Raw genomic sequence first — 13855 nt, forward strand, 5'->3', positions numbered from 1 at the left:
AATCAGTATACAGTTGCACATCTGGCCATTTCTATTTCCAAGCAAAATGAACAACCAGGTACACTACTTGAAATTCTTCCCAGTGGGAGGATTTCCCTTCACCACTGTCCTTCAGGGAGGTCCAGAAAGGGGCTGTAGTGCTGCCACTGTCCGATTCTGAGTCGTGCCTGCATATCACACAGAACCATCTGTAAACCAGGCACAAGTTTTCTCCTCTTCAGTCAATTGATCATGAAGAACTCCCCAAGAGGCCATAGGTGCAGACTGGGAAAAGAAAGGTAAAGTGACAGGAGTGGGGACTATGGGCATTTGGGCCACTTCCTCATACAACTTATTTGTGCTTTCAGGTCCTGCTTGAGCCCGATCTCATATATACCACTTCTATTTAATAATGGAGTGCTGCTGTGCGCATCCAAGTTTATGACTCAGTGGGTCAGACAATACCTAGTTCATGATAGGTATAGTTCAGGCCACATAGTGACTGGGTGGCCCATGGTTAAGTGTTCAGTCTCTACTAAGGCCCAGTAACAAGCCGAAAGCTATTTCTTAAAAGGAGAGTAGTTATCTTCAGAGGATGGCAGAGCCTTGTTCCAAAATCCTGAGGGTTTGCGCTGTGATTCTCCAATAGGGGCCTGCCCAAGACTCCAAACAGCATCTCTATTGTGTCACTGACACTTCAAAGACCATTGGATCAGCTGGATCATATGGTCCAAGTGGCAGAGAAGCTTGCAATGCAGCCTGAACCTGTTGCAGAGCCTTCTCATGTTCTGGGCCCCACTCAAAACTAGCAGCTTTTTACATTACTTGATAAATAGGCAGGAGCAGCACACCCTAATGAGGGGTATGTTGCCTCCAAAATCCAAAGAGACCCACCAGGCATTGTGCCTCCTTTTTAGTTGCAGCAGGAGCCAGATATACAACTTATCCATTACTTTAGCAGGACATGACCGACACCACTGGACCCTAGAAATTTCACTGGGGGTGGAAGGCACCAGAATTTTTGTCTGATTAATTTCTCACCCTCTAGCATGCAGATGTCTTACCGATAAGTCTAGAGTCACTCATACTTCTTCCTTAATAGGTCTCATCAGCATAATATTATCAACATGATGAATCAGTGTGGCATCTTGTGGAAGGGAAAGGCTATCAAGATCCCTGCAGAATAAATTATGACATGGGGCAGGAGAGTTGATATATCTCCAGGTAGGACAGTGAAGGTATATTGCTGGCCTTGCCAGCGGAAGGCAAACTGCTTCTGATGCTCCTTTGAAACCAGAATCAAGAAAAAGGCATTAGCCAGATCAATAGATGCAAAGCAGGTACCAGGAAATGTGTTAATATACTCAGGCAATGAAACTACATCTGAAACAGTAGCTGCAAATGGAGTTACCACCAGGTTAAGTTTACAATAATCCACTGTCATTCTCCAAGATCCATCTGTTTTTTCCACAGGCCAAATGGGCAAGTTGAGTGGGGATGTGGTGAGAATCACCATCCCTGCATCCTTCAGATCCTTGATGGTGGCCCTAATCTCTGCAATCCCTCCAGGAATGCAGTATTGCTTTTGGTTTACTGTTCTCCTTGGTAGGGGCAGTTTTAATGGCTTCCACTTAGCTTTTCCTACCATAATAGCCCTTACTCAACATTGAATGAAGAATCTTTTGCTTAATGGGCACATATCAATAAACTCAGACTGATGCAACTTTATATTCCTTGCACCATTATCCCACACCCTTAATAGCCATTCCCACACATATTGCCCAGGTTTCTGCTTGTATATATATTAGAAAAGTCAAGCAGTTATTTTGAAGTGTAGTGTACCTCCTCCTGGGTCACACTTTGTACTTCACCTCTTCAGAGTCACTAGAACTTAAGTCTAGTAATAGGTCTAAAGCAAAAATGAGTGGTGGGGGTGGGTCCTGGGGACATTTAACAGTGCCTTTTTTTTTTTTAAGGCATCTGCCTCAGGCGATACCCCAGACACCACCCCAGGCCATATCTCAGACAAAAATTCTTCAGGCTCACCTGGGTTAATCTCATCAGATGGGGGTGGAAAGGGTAATGGTTTTACTGGAAAAGCTGGCTGATCAGAGAGAGATGTAGTAATCTCTTCAGATGGGAGTAAGAGGGCTGGTTCTGTTGGCAGGAGTGATTCAATGGAATTTAGGGGGTCAATGTCTCCGGTTCCTGTTGCCATAGAGTCAACATAGAGAGATTTATTTCAAGGGAATGTCACAGGCAGTTGTGGAGGCTGGCAAGTCCCAAATCCTTGGGTCAGATGTCAGTCAGGCTAGAGGCTTCTCCTGACTCCTGTGGTTGCAGGGTCTTAGGAACTCAAATTGGCAGGTCAGGTGGCAGGCTGCTGGTTGATGGGGAATCAGGAGCTGGTGAATCCCAAACTCTGCAGATCAGATGGCGGGCTGTTGGTTCATGTCCCAAGAACTGGAGGTCAGAGGATGATGAGTTGGATGCAAGATTGAGAGAGGGTGAGCTTTGCCAGATCATCCATATATATTGGATGCAGGCCACACCCTCAAGGAAACTCCCTTTTCAACTGATTGAATGCTCACATTAGGTCACAAAATAGAGAATGATTATATAATATCTTCCAAACCACCAAGAATCATGGCGAAGCCAAGTTGACACATAACCGTAACCATCATAGGCAGGTAATCACCAAATGGGTAAGTAGCCTAGAAACTAAAGACTGAAAAGTCAGAAGTTAAACTTAGCAAACTTTACTGTTCACTTGACTAGCCTAGCCCATAGTTTAATTTTTGAAAAGATTTAGGTAAATCACACTGTGTTTTCCCGTAGGGTTACAATTATTACTTACAGATGCTTTTTGTTTGTTTGTTTGTTTCATGTTCAGTGTATTCTTAAAGATTCCAGTCTCCTAATTCTTTAATCACAGGTCTTTTAGCAGCTCCTTTTTTTTAGAGTAAATGCTAAAGAATTCTAAAGGACTTACTAGTTTCCCAGTACCATGATATATCTTGGAGGAGTAGGGGAGGAAAGGGGAGAAGGCAGTAGCTGGTACTAAAAAATGAATAAGAGAAAGATACAGAGTAAGTCTTCTAATAAAGGCCTACACAATATATTATAGGAGGCAACATCTATGTAGCATCAATCTATTTAAATGCACAACTGTTTAACAACAGCATTATATAATATAAATAACTCCCTATTTATTTGTTTTTTAAAATTTCAGGTTTTGCTTCTTAAAAAGTAACATGCATCTGTTTGAGGGAGAAAAACTGTAAGATAGAAAATGCCTAGCTTAAAATAGTAATAATGATGATGATGATATGTTTAAGAGTATATTGGAATCAAAGGCAAATATTTGAAGTAATTTCTCCACTCTGAGGATATTTTTATAATTTATCTTTACTCCACTCCCATGAGAGGAAAATGTCTGTTTGTAATCACGAACATGTTCCTATTTAATAAAGGATAAAAAAAGAAGTAGTACAATTTTTTGCCTGAAATATTATACAAGAATCAATAGAGAATTGCTCTTTGGAGAGTTTGAAAGCATTATGAGAACATTACAAGTTCATTTGCCAATCTTCAGATTCGTGCCCTGTGCTGTGTGGTGGGAATGGAGAATATGAGAAAGGACACTGTGTCTGCCGGAATGGCTGGAAGGGGCCAGAGTGCGACGTTCCAGAAGAGCAATGCATTGACCCAACATGCTTTGGCCATGGCACCTGCATCATGGGAGTCTGCATCTGTGTGCCAGGATATAAAGGAGAAATATGCGAAGAAGGTCAGAGCCCCATTTTAATCTATTGCTTCGGGCTTTTCTCTCACTAAATTATCCAAGGTGTTATTCATTTCATGCTTCTAGCAGAGATGCAAGTGGTCTTTGTAAACTGTAAATGTTCAACATCTCCTTAGTACTCCAGTGATTTGCAGGTGGATGGAGGAGGGAGCAGGTTGGGGGAGCTCAAGTCTCTTCTGACAGTCTCTAATGCAGAGACAGAGACAGAGACACAGAGACAGACAGGCAGAGACAGAGGCAGAGGCAGAGAGACAGAGACAGAGACAGACAGAGGCAGAGGCAGAGGCAGAGACAGAGACAGAGACAGAGACAGAGACAGAGACAGAGACAGAGACAGAGACAGAGACAGAGAGGGCCTGGCCTACCCGGAGTCCGCAGAGAGGAGGGAGGATGACGGAGCCGCGGCGGCTGGAGGGAGGGGTGGGAGGAAAGCAAGAAAAACAGAGAGAAAAGGGAGTGGGGGGGGGGAGAAAAAACAAACAGAAAAAAAGTCCAACCCTGCCCCGTCGCCGCCGCGCCCGCTCGTCCCCGGTGGAGCGGCCGTGGGGCCCAAGGGTTCAAGGCCGGCCACACGAGGCCAAATCTATGACACTTGCTGCAGCAATGAAAAATGGCATTTACTTCCTCATTTCTAACACTGTTTTATAACTTGCAAATTTCCATACTGATGATTTTAGGTGTTAATTCATATGCTTTCATTATTACAGAGTGCATTATGCTACATCTTACTTTAAAGCACATAATAAAAATATAACATATGCACATAGGAAGCCATTTTGTGAATGTTTTCTTTGGGAGTGATTTGTAATTACCATTATTATTATTGCTTTATGTTATTTATTTTTACATACCTCATGCTGAAACTTGACCTCCATGTCTCAGCAAGCAGACTTACCACTAATGAGTTTCAAGACAATGCCTCTATATTAAAATTCACCCTACAGGAGTCTTTACCAAAAAAAAAAATCATATTTTGAAATGTCAATAATTTTATCATTTAAAGAGACACATTGGAAAATAAGTTTACTAGTAATCAGACCTTTTCCATGCCACATTTCTCCAACAAGACTGATTTCAGAAATAATATTAAACCATTACCATGGGAGATACTCTCATCATAACTGTTGTTCAGTAAAGAGGCTGCTGAAAATGCACTATAATTGCTTTTTAAAGATGGCTCATTAAGACTATTACACAGCATTCTAAAGGGTTTAATCTCACTCCAGTCCATGAACAAGCCAAGACTTTAGCTTTCCTCCTCCCATTAGCAACAGTGGAATTTTGGTGTGAAGATTGTATCTGTTCCAAGGAATGGCAGTAGGCCTAGACAAGGCGCCGGAGTTCCTGAGTTACTTTTGGAAATAGGCTTTATGGTGATCCAACTGCAATCATTATACTTGAGTTGTAAGTTCGGATGCTATATGGACACACACATATTCACCAAAAAAAGGGTGTCTATCTTGGAGCCCTGGTGGTGCAATGGTTAAGAGCTTGGCTGCTAACCAAGAGGCCAGCAGTTCGAATCCCCCAGCTGTCCGTTGGAAACCCTATGGGGCAGTTCTACTCTGTCGCTATAAGTAGGAATTGACTCGACAGCACTGGATTTGGTTTTGGGTATTATAACATCTATAATTGATTATGAAAAACCTTTAACCTGATTAATATAAAAAAAAATAGGCCCTTCTAATTTAGATTTTGTGAGCAGTTGGAAAGGAGTTAACTTAAATTTGCTTTCTTGGAGGTCAAAAAGAAAATTTCTAGAATAACCAAGATAACAAAGAAGAATGCACACCACATTTAATAGTGTAGACTTTTCAAATGTAATACAAAAAAACTATCTTAAGTCAGTCATCACAGATGAGGAACCCATAGGCTGGGCCTATTGATAGGTTTTGTATGGGTCACGTTATATTGTATTATGTGGTCATGTTTCTTACTTGCCAAAATTTAAAAATACTATAAATGTAAAAATACTCTGTTGAACAACTGGAAAATCTGGTAACAGGGGACCGATATTCTTACACAGTCGCAATTAACTGGAGCCAAGTAGCAACAGTTCCCTTTAAATTGGACACTTGATCTCAGTTTGCCCCCAACATATGCCATTTTCTTACATCTAGACCATTTCATTCATGTATATTACCTGTCTGACCCGTTGTGTCTCTGATTTAAGTATGACTTAACTATTCACTGAAACCGGCCTCTAAATAAAAAAGCTGTATTAAATTAAATATTGTTTTGTTTGTTAAAATGGTTGCTGTATCTTAACACAACAAAATGACCTCCTTTAAAAAAACATTCTATACTTTGGACTTGCCCTCTCCCTCAAATAATGAATCAAATTAGATGTACACCCTAGTATTTATTTGCTGATTAAAACAAATCAAAACCAAACCCATTGCCATTGAGTCAATTCTGACTGATGGCAACCCTACAGGACAGAATAGAACCTCCCCGTAGGGTTTCCAAGGCTGTCATCTTTACAGAAGCAGACTGTCATATCTTTTTCCTACAAAGCAGCTCCTGAGTTCAAAACGATCACCTTTGGGCCACCAGGGCCCCTATTTAGCTGAGGTATTAAAGCTTTGTGCTAATGAACCTGAGGTTGCAGGCTAAGTATAATGGCAGTAATATTAATAATAATAATGCTCCACCACTAGTCTGTCAGTTTGTCATACTGTGGTGGCTTGCATGTTGCTGTGATGCTGGAAGCTATGCCACCGGTATTTCAAATACTAGCAGAGTCACTCTTGGACAGGTTACAGCGGAGCTTCCAGACTAAGACAGCCTAGGAAGAAGGATCTGACAGTCTACTTCCGAAAGAACTGGCTGGCAAAAACCTTATGAATAGCAGAACACTGTCTGATATAGTTCTGGAAGATGAGCCCCACAGGTTGAAAGGCACTCAAAATACACCTGGGGAAGAGCTACCTCCTCAAAGTAGAGTTGACCTTAATGATATGGGTGGAGTCAAGCTTTGAGACCCCTCGTTTGCTGGTGTGGAATGACTCAAAATGAGAAGAAACAGCTGCAAGCATCCATCAATAATCAGAAGGTGGAAAGTAAGAAGTATGAATCTAGGAAAATTGGAAGTCATCAAAAATGAAATGGAAAGCATAAACATCAATATCCTAGGCATTAGTGAGCTGAAATGAACTGGCATTGGCCATTTCGAATTGGACAATCATATGGTCTACTATGCCGGGAATGACAACTTGAAGAGGAATGGTGTTGCATTCATCGTCAAAAAGAACATTTCAAGATCTATCCTGAAGTACAATGCTGTCAGTGATAGGATAATATCCATACACCTACAGGGAAGACCAGTTAATACGACTATTATTCAAATTTACTCACCAACCACTAATGCCAAAGATGAAGAAGTTGAAGATTTTGACCAACTTCTGCAGCCTGAAATTGATCAAACATGCAATCAAGATGCATTGATAATTACTGGTGATTGGAATGTGAAAGTTGAAAAAAAAAGGAAAGGTCTGTAGTTGGAAAATATGGCCATAGTTACAGAAATGATGCTGGAGATCTCATGATAGAGTTTTCCAAGACCAAAGACCTATTCACTGCAAATACTTTTTTCAACAGCATAAATGGCTACTATACACGTGGCTCTCACGGATGGACAACACAAGAATCAAATTGACTATATCTGTGGAAAGAGACAATGGAAAAGCTCAATATCATCAGTCAGGACAAGGCCAAGAGCCGACTGAGGAACAGATCATCAATTGTTCACATGCAACTCCAAGTTGAAGCTGAAGAAAATTAGAACAAATTTGCAAGAGCCAAAGTACGACCTTGAGTACATCCCACCTGAACATAGAGACCATTTCAAGAACAAATTTGACGTCTTGAACACTAATGACTGAAGACCAGACGAGCTGTGGGATGACGTCAAGAAAGCTATACATGAACAAAGCAAAAGGTCTTTAAAAAGACAAAAAAGACCAAAATAGATGTCAGAAGAGACTCAAAACTTACTATTGAACATAGAGTAGCTAAAGCGAATGGAAGAAATGATGACGTAAAGGAGATGAACAAAGGATTTTAAAGAACAGCTCGAGAAGACAAAGTATTATAATGAGATGAGAAAGACTCATTAACAACCTGCGATATGCAGATGACACAACCTTGCTTGCTGAGACCAAAGACTTGAAGCACTTGCTGATGAAGATCGAAGACTACAGTCTTCAGTGTGGATTACACCTCAACATAAAGAAAACAAAAATCCTCACAACTGGACCAATGAGCAACATCATGATAAATGGAAAAAATACTGACATTGTCGAAGATTTCATTTTACTTGGATCCACAGTCAACATCCATGGAAGCAGCAGTGAAGAAATCAAATGGCATAATGCATTGGGCAAATCTGCTGCAAAAAAAACTTCTTTAAATATTAAAAGTAAAAATGTTACTTGGAGGACTAAGGTGCGCCTAACCAAGTCATGGTATTTTCAATCACCTCGTATGCATGCGGAAGCTGGACGATGAATAAGGAAGACCGAAGAACTGGTGCCTTTGAATTATGATGTTGGCAAAGAAAAATTGAATATGCCACGGACTGCCAGATGAATGAACAAATATGTCTTGAAAGAAGTACAGCCAGAATACTCCATAGAAGTGAGGACAGTGAGAATTTGTCTCACATACTTTGGACATGTTGTCAGGAGGGACCAGTCCTTGGAGAAGGACATCATGCTTGGTAAAGTAGAGGGTCAGCAAAAAAGAGGAAGGCCCTCAATGAGATGGATTGACAAAGTGGCTGCAACAGTGGGCTCAAACATAGCAACGATTGTGAGGATGGTGCAGAACCAGGCAGTGTTTTCGTTCTGTTGTATGTACCGAGGGTAGCTATGAGTCAGAACCAACTCGACAGCATCTAACAACAACAACATATTAATAACGTTCAGTTGGATTTACGCATTTGGACTTACTCTGTTCCATGGCCAGAAGCTACACCCTAAAATTAGGCCAGTGTTGCGAATAAAGACAGGCGTATCAATCCATTTCTGTTGCTGGAAAAGTCATTCAAATCATACATTCTCATTACGATAAGTTTAGTCTCATCTTATTTGTATGGGAAGACTATTGTTGTTGGAGCCCTGGTGGCACAGTGGTTAAGAGCTTGGCTGCTAACCAAAAGGTCACCAGCTGCTCCTTGGAAACCCTATGGGACAGTTCTACTTTGTCCTATAAGGTCGCTATGAGTTGGAATCAACTTGACGGCAATGAGTTTTTATTTTTGTTAGGTGATGTCAAGTCAACTTCGACTCATAGCGATACCATGTGACAGGGTAGAATTGCACCATAGGGTTTTCTTGGCTGTGATCTTTACGAGAGGAGATTTCCAGGTCTTTTTCTCATGGTGCTGCTGGGTAGGTTGGAAGTACTAACCTTTTGGATAGCGGCCAATCACTTAATCATTGCCCCAGCAGGGCTCCTTTGTGGTAAGACTAGAAATTCGGTAACCAACCTTGCCATTTCCCATGGACTGGTCACTCAGTTAAAAGCACGAAGTAATTTTTCCCCAAGGCAAGCATAGGAACCTACCTCCAAAATAGTTTATACATCTGTTAGAATGTGTCAAAATTTTTCAGACTCACAGAATCAGAGACAAATGGAATTTGGATCTGTGATATTCTAAGACATTGAAAGTTACTTCACAGTGTCATGATAGAAAGAGAAGCCATGAAGAAACGAATTTTGAAATTAGGTTAAAAATGTTGCATTTCAGTGCTTCTAAGGAATAAATAGAAGATTACGATAAATTGATTCAAATTTTATGATTTCATGCAACGGCGATCACCTCACTCAATACCTCGAATAATCCAAACTGAAAAAAAATATATAAGCTCTTCGAGACATATCAAGTAATAGCCTTTCTTGGAGCTATGATTCCAATTTCAGAAAGGATAAGGAATGACTTGCAAAGCCAAGGAATTTCTATTGAAGGCCCTCACTGTTCCACCCACCTGTTTATGTAGGGGTACTTCAACACTGTTTACAATTTCACATAGCGTGTGTGTTGTCTCCTTCTTCTAAATTTAAGTTGCAACCTTTATGATACTTCACCATATTTTTCAGTGTTAATAATCTTCTGGTTTGAACACAGTGTTTGCATGAGTCACTTTACTGCCTCATTAAAACAGCATTGATGATGTAACATTAGGAAGTCAATGTGAATATCTTAGTTTCATTATTGTAAGGTATGGTGGCCACAGCTGTTCCCTTTTAACCTTCCCCCCCCCCTTCTTTTTGGACCTTCAGAGGACTGCTTAGACCCCATGTGTTCCAGCCATGGCATCTGTGTAAAAGGAGAATGCCACTGTTCCACTGGCTGGGGAGGAATCAACTGTGAAACTCCGCTTCCCGTATGTCAAGAGCAGTGCTCAGGACATGGGACTTTTCTTCTGGACACTGGAGTGTGCAGCTGTGATCCCAAGTGGACAGGATCTGACTGCTCAACAGGTACATTGGCGTTGTCTCCTCCTCCTCCTTCCTCCATTCCCAGGTTCTAATCGGTCATTCCCTTAAAGTGGTGCTTCTTAAAGTATGATCTAGGTGCCTTTCATGGGTCACAGGGGCCTTCCAGATATTTTATAGGCTAGTCTTATACTGTGTTTTCATTTATACTATGCTGTTACTGGTATTTTTCATTGTCGTAGATCCGTGCTTGAAGCTCTCTCTTCATCCTCTATTCTCCTGCAGTTATTTCATCCTTTCCCAAGTCTCCTCCTATCAGTTCTATGCAAACTATTTCAAATCTATATCTCTGCCAAACTCCAATTGTCCTGCATTTCCAACCGTCTGCTAGCTATTTGCACTGGGTGTCTCATCACGTAAAAACACAACTAATCGTCTTAGCCCAGGAATTCTACTCCATTTTCTATATTGCCGCCCAATTACTATTCCTATAACATTGTTTTCCTTATCCCATTCCCTACCCTAAAATCTTCTATAGTTCCCCATTGTCTTTAGATATGCTTCGCATTTCTTAGTCTCTTATTAAAAATCCAACACAAACTATTCAAAACCTCTATCTCCAGCCTTATTTTCCACTTCCACTTCCTCCACAAGTCCCTCATCTACCAAAAAAAAAAAGTAATCTGCATATTCTCCACACCCCCCAATCCATCGTATTTTCACACTTTTCTCTATCCCCTTTCCTCAGCATGGAATGATTTCACTCTCCCACCCATGAAAATCCAGGCCATTCACCAGGACCAAGTACGATTTTAGCCATACAATCTTTCCTGATCACATCTACGGGGACCCTCTGAAATCCTGCTATACTCATTGCTGGTGCTACAGCACATAGCATAGAAGGCATTGGGATGTAGGTATTTGGGTATATGGTTTGTTTTTTTACCTGAATTATAAAACATCACAAATAATGAGGCATTTATTCTATTTTATTATTACCCCTAGATCATGTGCTCATTAAATGAGTAGAAATAATAAATGGTACTCCTTGAAAACCCTATGGAACTCAGTTCTAGTCTGACACACGTGGAGTCGCCATGAGTTGGAATCAGCTTGACAGCAACTGATTTGGGTTTTTTTTTAATTGCTATAAAGCCCCTACCTATGAATTTTGTTGAGGATGTAAAATGATGCATGGTAAGCAGGAAGGATAGGTACACTGTGGGACTTTTTGTACCACTGCGTTAAGCTCATGAACCAAAAAGTCTGGACTTGTATGCTTTTGAGAGAATTTGTTCTAACATAGTACTTCATTGTAAGAAAATTTGTTGCCTTGCATAGAAATACTATGGGAGAGAGGATTGTATTTTATAATGTCTGAAAATGATCAAAATGCTAAAGACAATCTAATAATAACTAAAATGCAAATCTTAAAAGTCATTCATTTATATATCTAGCAAATAATATGGATGCCCGCTTTGTGCTTTGCACAGTGCTTGGTGCTGGGGATAATAGTGGTGAACAAGACGAACAAGGTCCTTGTACAAATGGAGCTTACTGCCTAGTGGAGGAGATGCATTGAAAAAGCTAGAGAAGGGCTATGCGACTGATTGCTCAGGGAATGTATAGTAGAGAACTAACTCGATTATTAATTTATTTGCTAAACATTATTGAACACCTTCGGTCCATCCATGTGTCAGACATAGTATCATGCCCTGGAGTTTCAAGTTTCTAATAATAATAATACTATTAGTAGTATTACCATTAGTAGTATTATAGTGTACACATAACAGTTGTTATGTATTAGGTACCATTCTAAGTGCTGTATTTATATTAATTTACTTAATCCTCATAACAACCCTAGGAGGTTAAGTGCTGTAATTATGCCCATTTTATAGATGAGGAATCTGAGCACAAGGAGGTTAAATAACGTGCCTAAGCTCACCCAGCTAACAAGTGTCAGAGCCAGGATTTGGACTACACTATTCTGGCTCCACAGTCCATTCATTAGATCGCTGTAGTGTACTGATCTCTACGAGTCCATCATCTAATTCACCGTTTATAAAAAGACATCATTGTTAGGCTGTCTAGGGCCTTGTGCCAAACAGCACAAAGGTTATTTCTGTGAGAAGAGGCCCTACAGTCAGGCAAGGCTTTGTAGAAGTCTGAACTCTTGAACTAACACTAGAAAGATGATTACATGTTTATCAGGTGGACAAGAGGGGAAAATACATTCCAGGGAGAAAGAGTAGCTTACACAAAGAAATAGAGATGCCAATCCACATGACACGTTTGAGGACTTTCAAGTCATCAAGTACAACTCCAGCCTTGAAGTGTAGGAGATAAAATTGGAGAGGTAAGCAAGGGCCAGAACATGAGGAGTTGCATTTACAGCCCATACTAAGGAATTTGTAGTTCCGCTTGACACCATAGGAAGCCACTGAGTGATTTGAAACAAATCGTATTTTAGATTGACCACTCTGACAGCAACTGAGAAGACTAATTGGAGATGATGAACTAGGGATCTAAGAGACAAGTGCACTGATGACTGGAGTAGTCCAGGAGCAAGATGGTGCAGAGGGCCTGAACTGAAACTGTGGTTGTGAGAATGGTGAAGCAGAGGCAGACTGGAGAGGAGTTACCATGGTAAATGAGAGAAAAAGAGGAGCCAGGGATAACTACTTCAGGCGGCTGGGTGAAAGGAAGCACCATCAGCCAAGGGAGAGAAAGCACAGGCAGAAAAGCAGGCTTGGGGGCAGAGGGCCAGGACATGATGAGCTCAGTTGTGGGCGTGCTCACTTTAAGGTATCTGCAGATGATCCAGGTGGATATGTCCAGTGAGCAACTGATGATCAAGAATGGAACTTATGGGAGAATCCTGAGCTGGGGATAAATATTTGGGACATAGTTCAGATCACAAGAATGCATGTTATCATCCAGGGAGAGTGTGGAAAGCGACGACGAAGAAAGTCAGAACCCTAGAGAACACCAACATTTACCACAACATTCTTAACAGTGAGTCAAAAGCACACCTCTTTCTATACGGCTTAGAACACATTAATTGATTGAATAATGCTTATGTGTCACATGATTGCTCCCTCAGGCCATTCACATCCCTTCTGTGTCCTCCCTGATGCCTCAGAATTGGGTAACATTCCTGGTAAGGTTCCACTCATCTGTTACACAAATTCAAATATTTGTGTTTCCAATGAAAGTATATTAAATTCAACATACTGAGAGTTTCCTTTTCCTCCTTTGGCCCCTGCCTCCTAACACACACAGGCATGAACCTGCAAAGAAGAAAATCACACAGAAGGAGAGGAATGGCTAAAATGAGCATGTCTCTACACTCCCCTTCCTTCTTTCTCTTCCAGATGAAGTACCCTAAACCCCATCCCGCTACCCCTCACCCCAAACCACCCTTACCCACCAAAACAAATCAAATAATGAGAAAAAAAAGATATCCTCATAGAATGTTAGATCTGGAAGAAAGATTAGAGATTCTCTGGTTCAGTTCTTCTCAAATTATAGTGGCCGCTAATCCACCTGCCCCAGCATCTCTGATAATTCTAGTGCACGGAGGCACAGACGGAGGCAGCTTGCGCCACAGTGTGAGATCCAATGCTCTAG

The 13855-nt window shown here is 41.0% G+C and overlaps 1 protein-coding gene across 8 annotated transcripts in view; it reads left to right on the plus strand.

The window, feature by feature from the left end:
- TENM1 (teneurin transmembrane protein 1) overlaps nucleotides 1-13855 on the plus strand; it is an 893898-nt gene that overhangs the window by 602563 nt on the left and 277480 nt on the right. For all 8 annotated transcript variants that reach the window (XM_049871612.1, XM_049871606.1, XM_049871609.1 and 5 more), the window contains 2 exons: nucleotides 3575-3769; nucleotides 10070-10270. In XM_049871612.1, coding sequence (XP_049727569.1) covers nucleotides 3575-3769; nucleotides 10070-10270 — 396 coding nt within the window. The remainder of the gene's footprint in view (nucleotides 1-3574; nucleotides 3770-10069; nucleotides 10271-13855) is intronic.

This window comes from Elephas maximus, chromosome X (assembly GCF_024166365.1).
Source record: "Elephas maximus indicus isolate mEleMax1 chromosome X, mEleMax1 primary haplotype, whole genome shotgun sequence".
Classification (NCBI taxonomy): Eukaryota; Metazoa; Chordata; class Mammalia; order Proboscidea; family Elephantidae; genus Elephas; species Elephas maximus.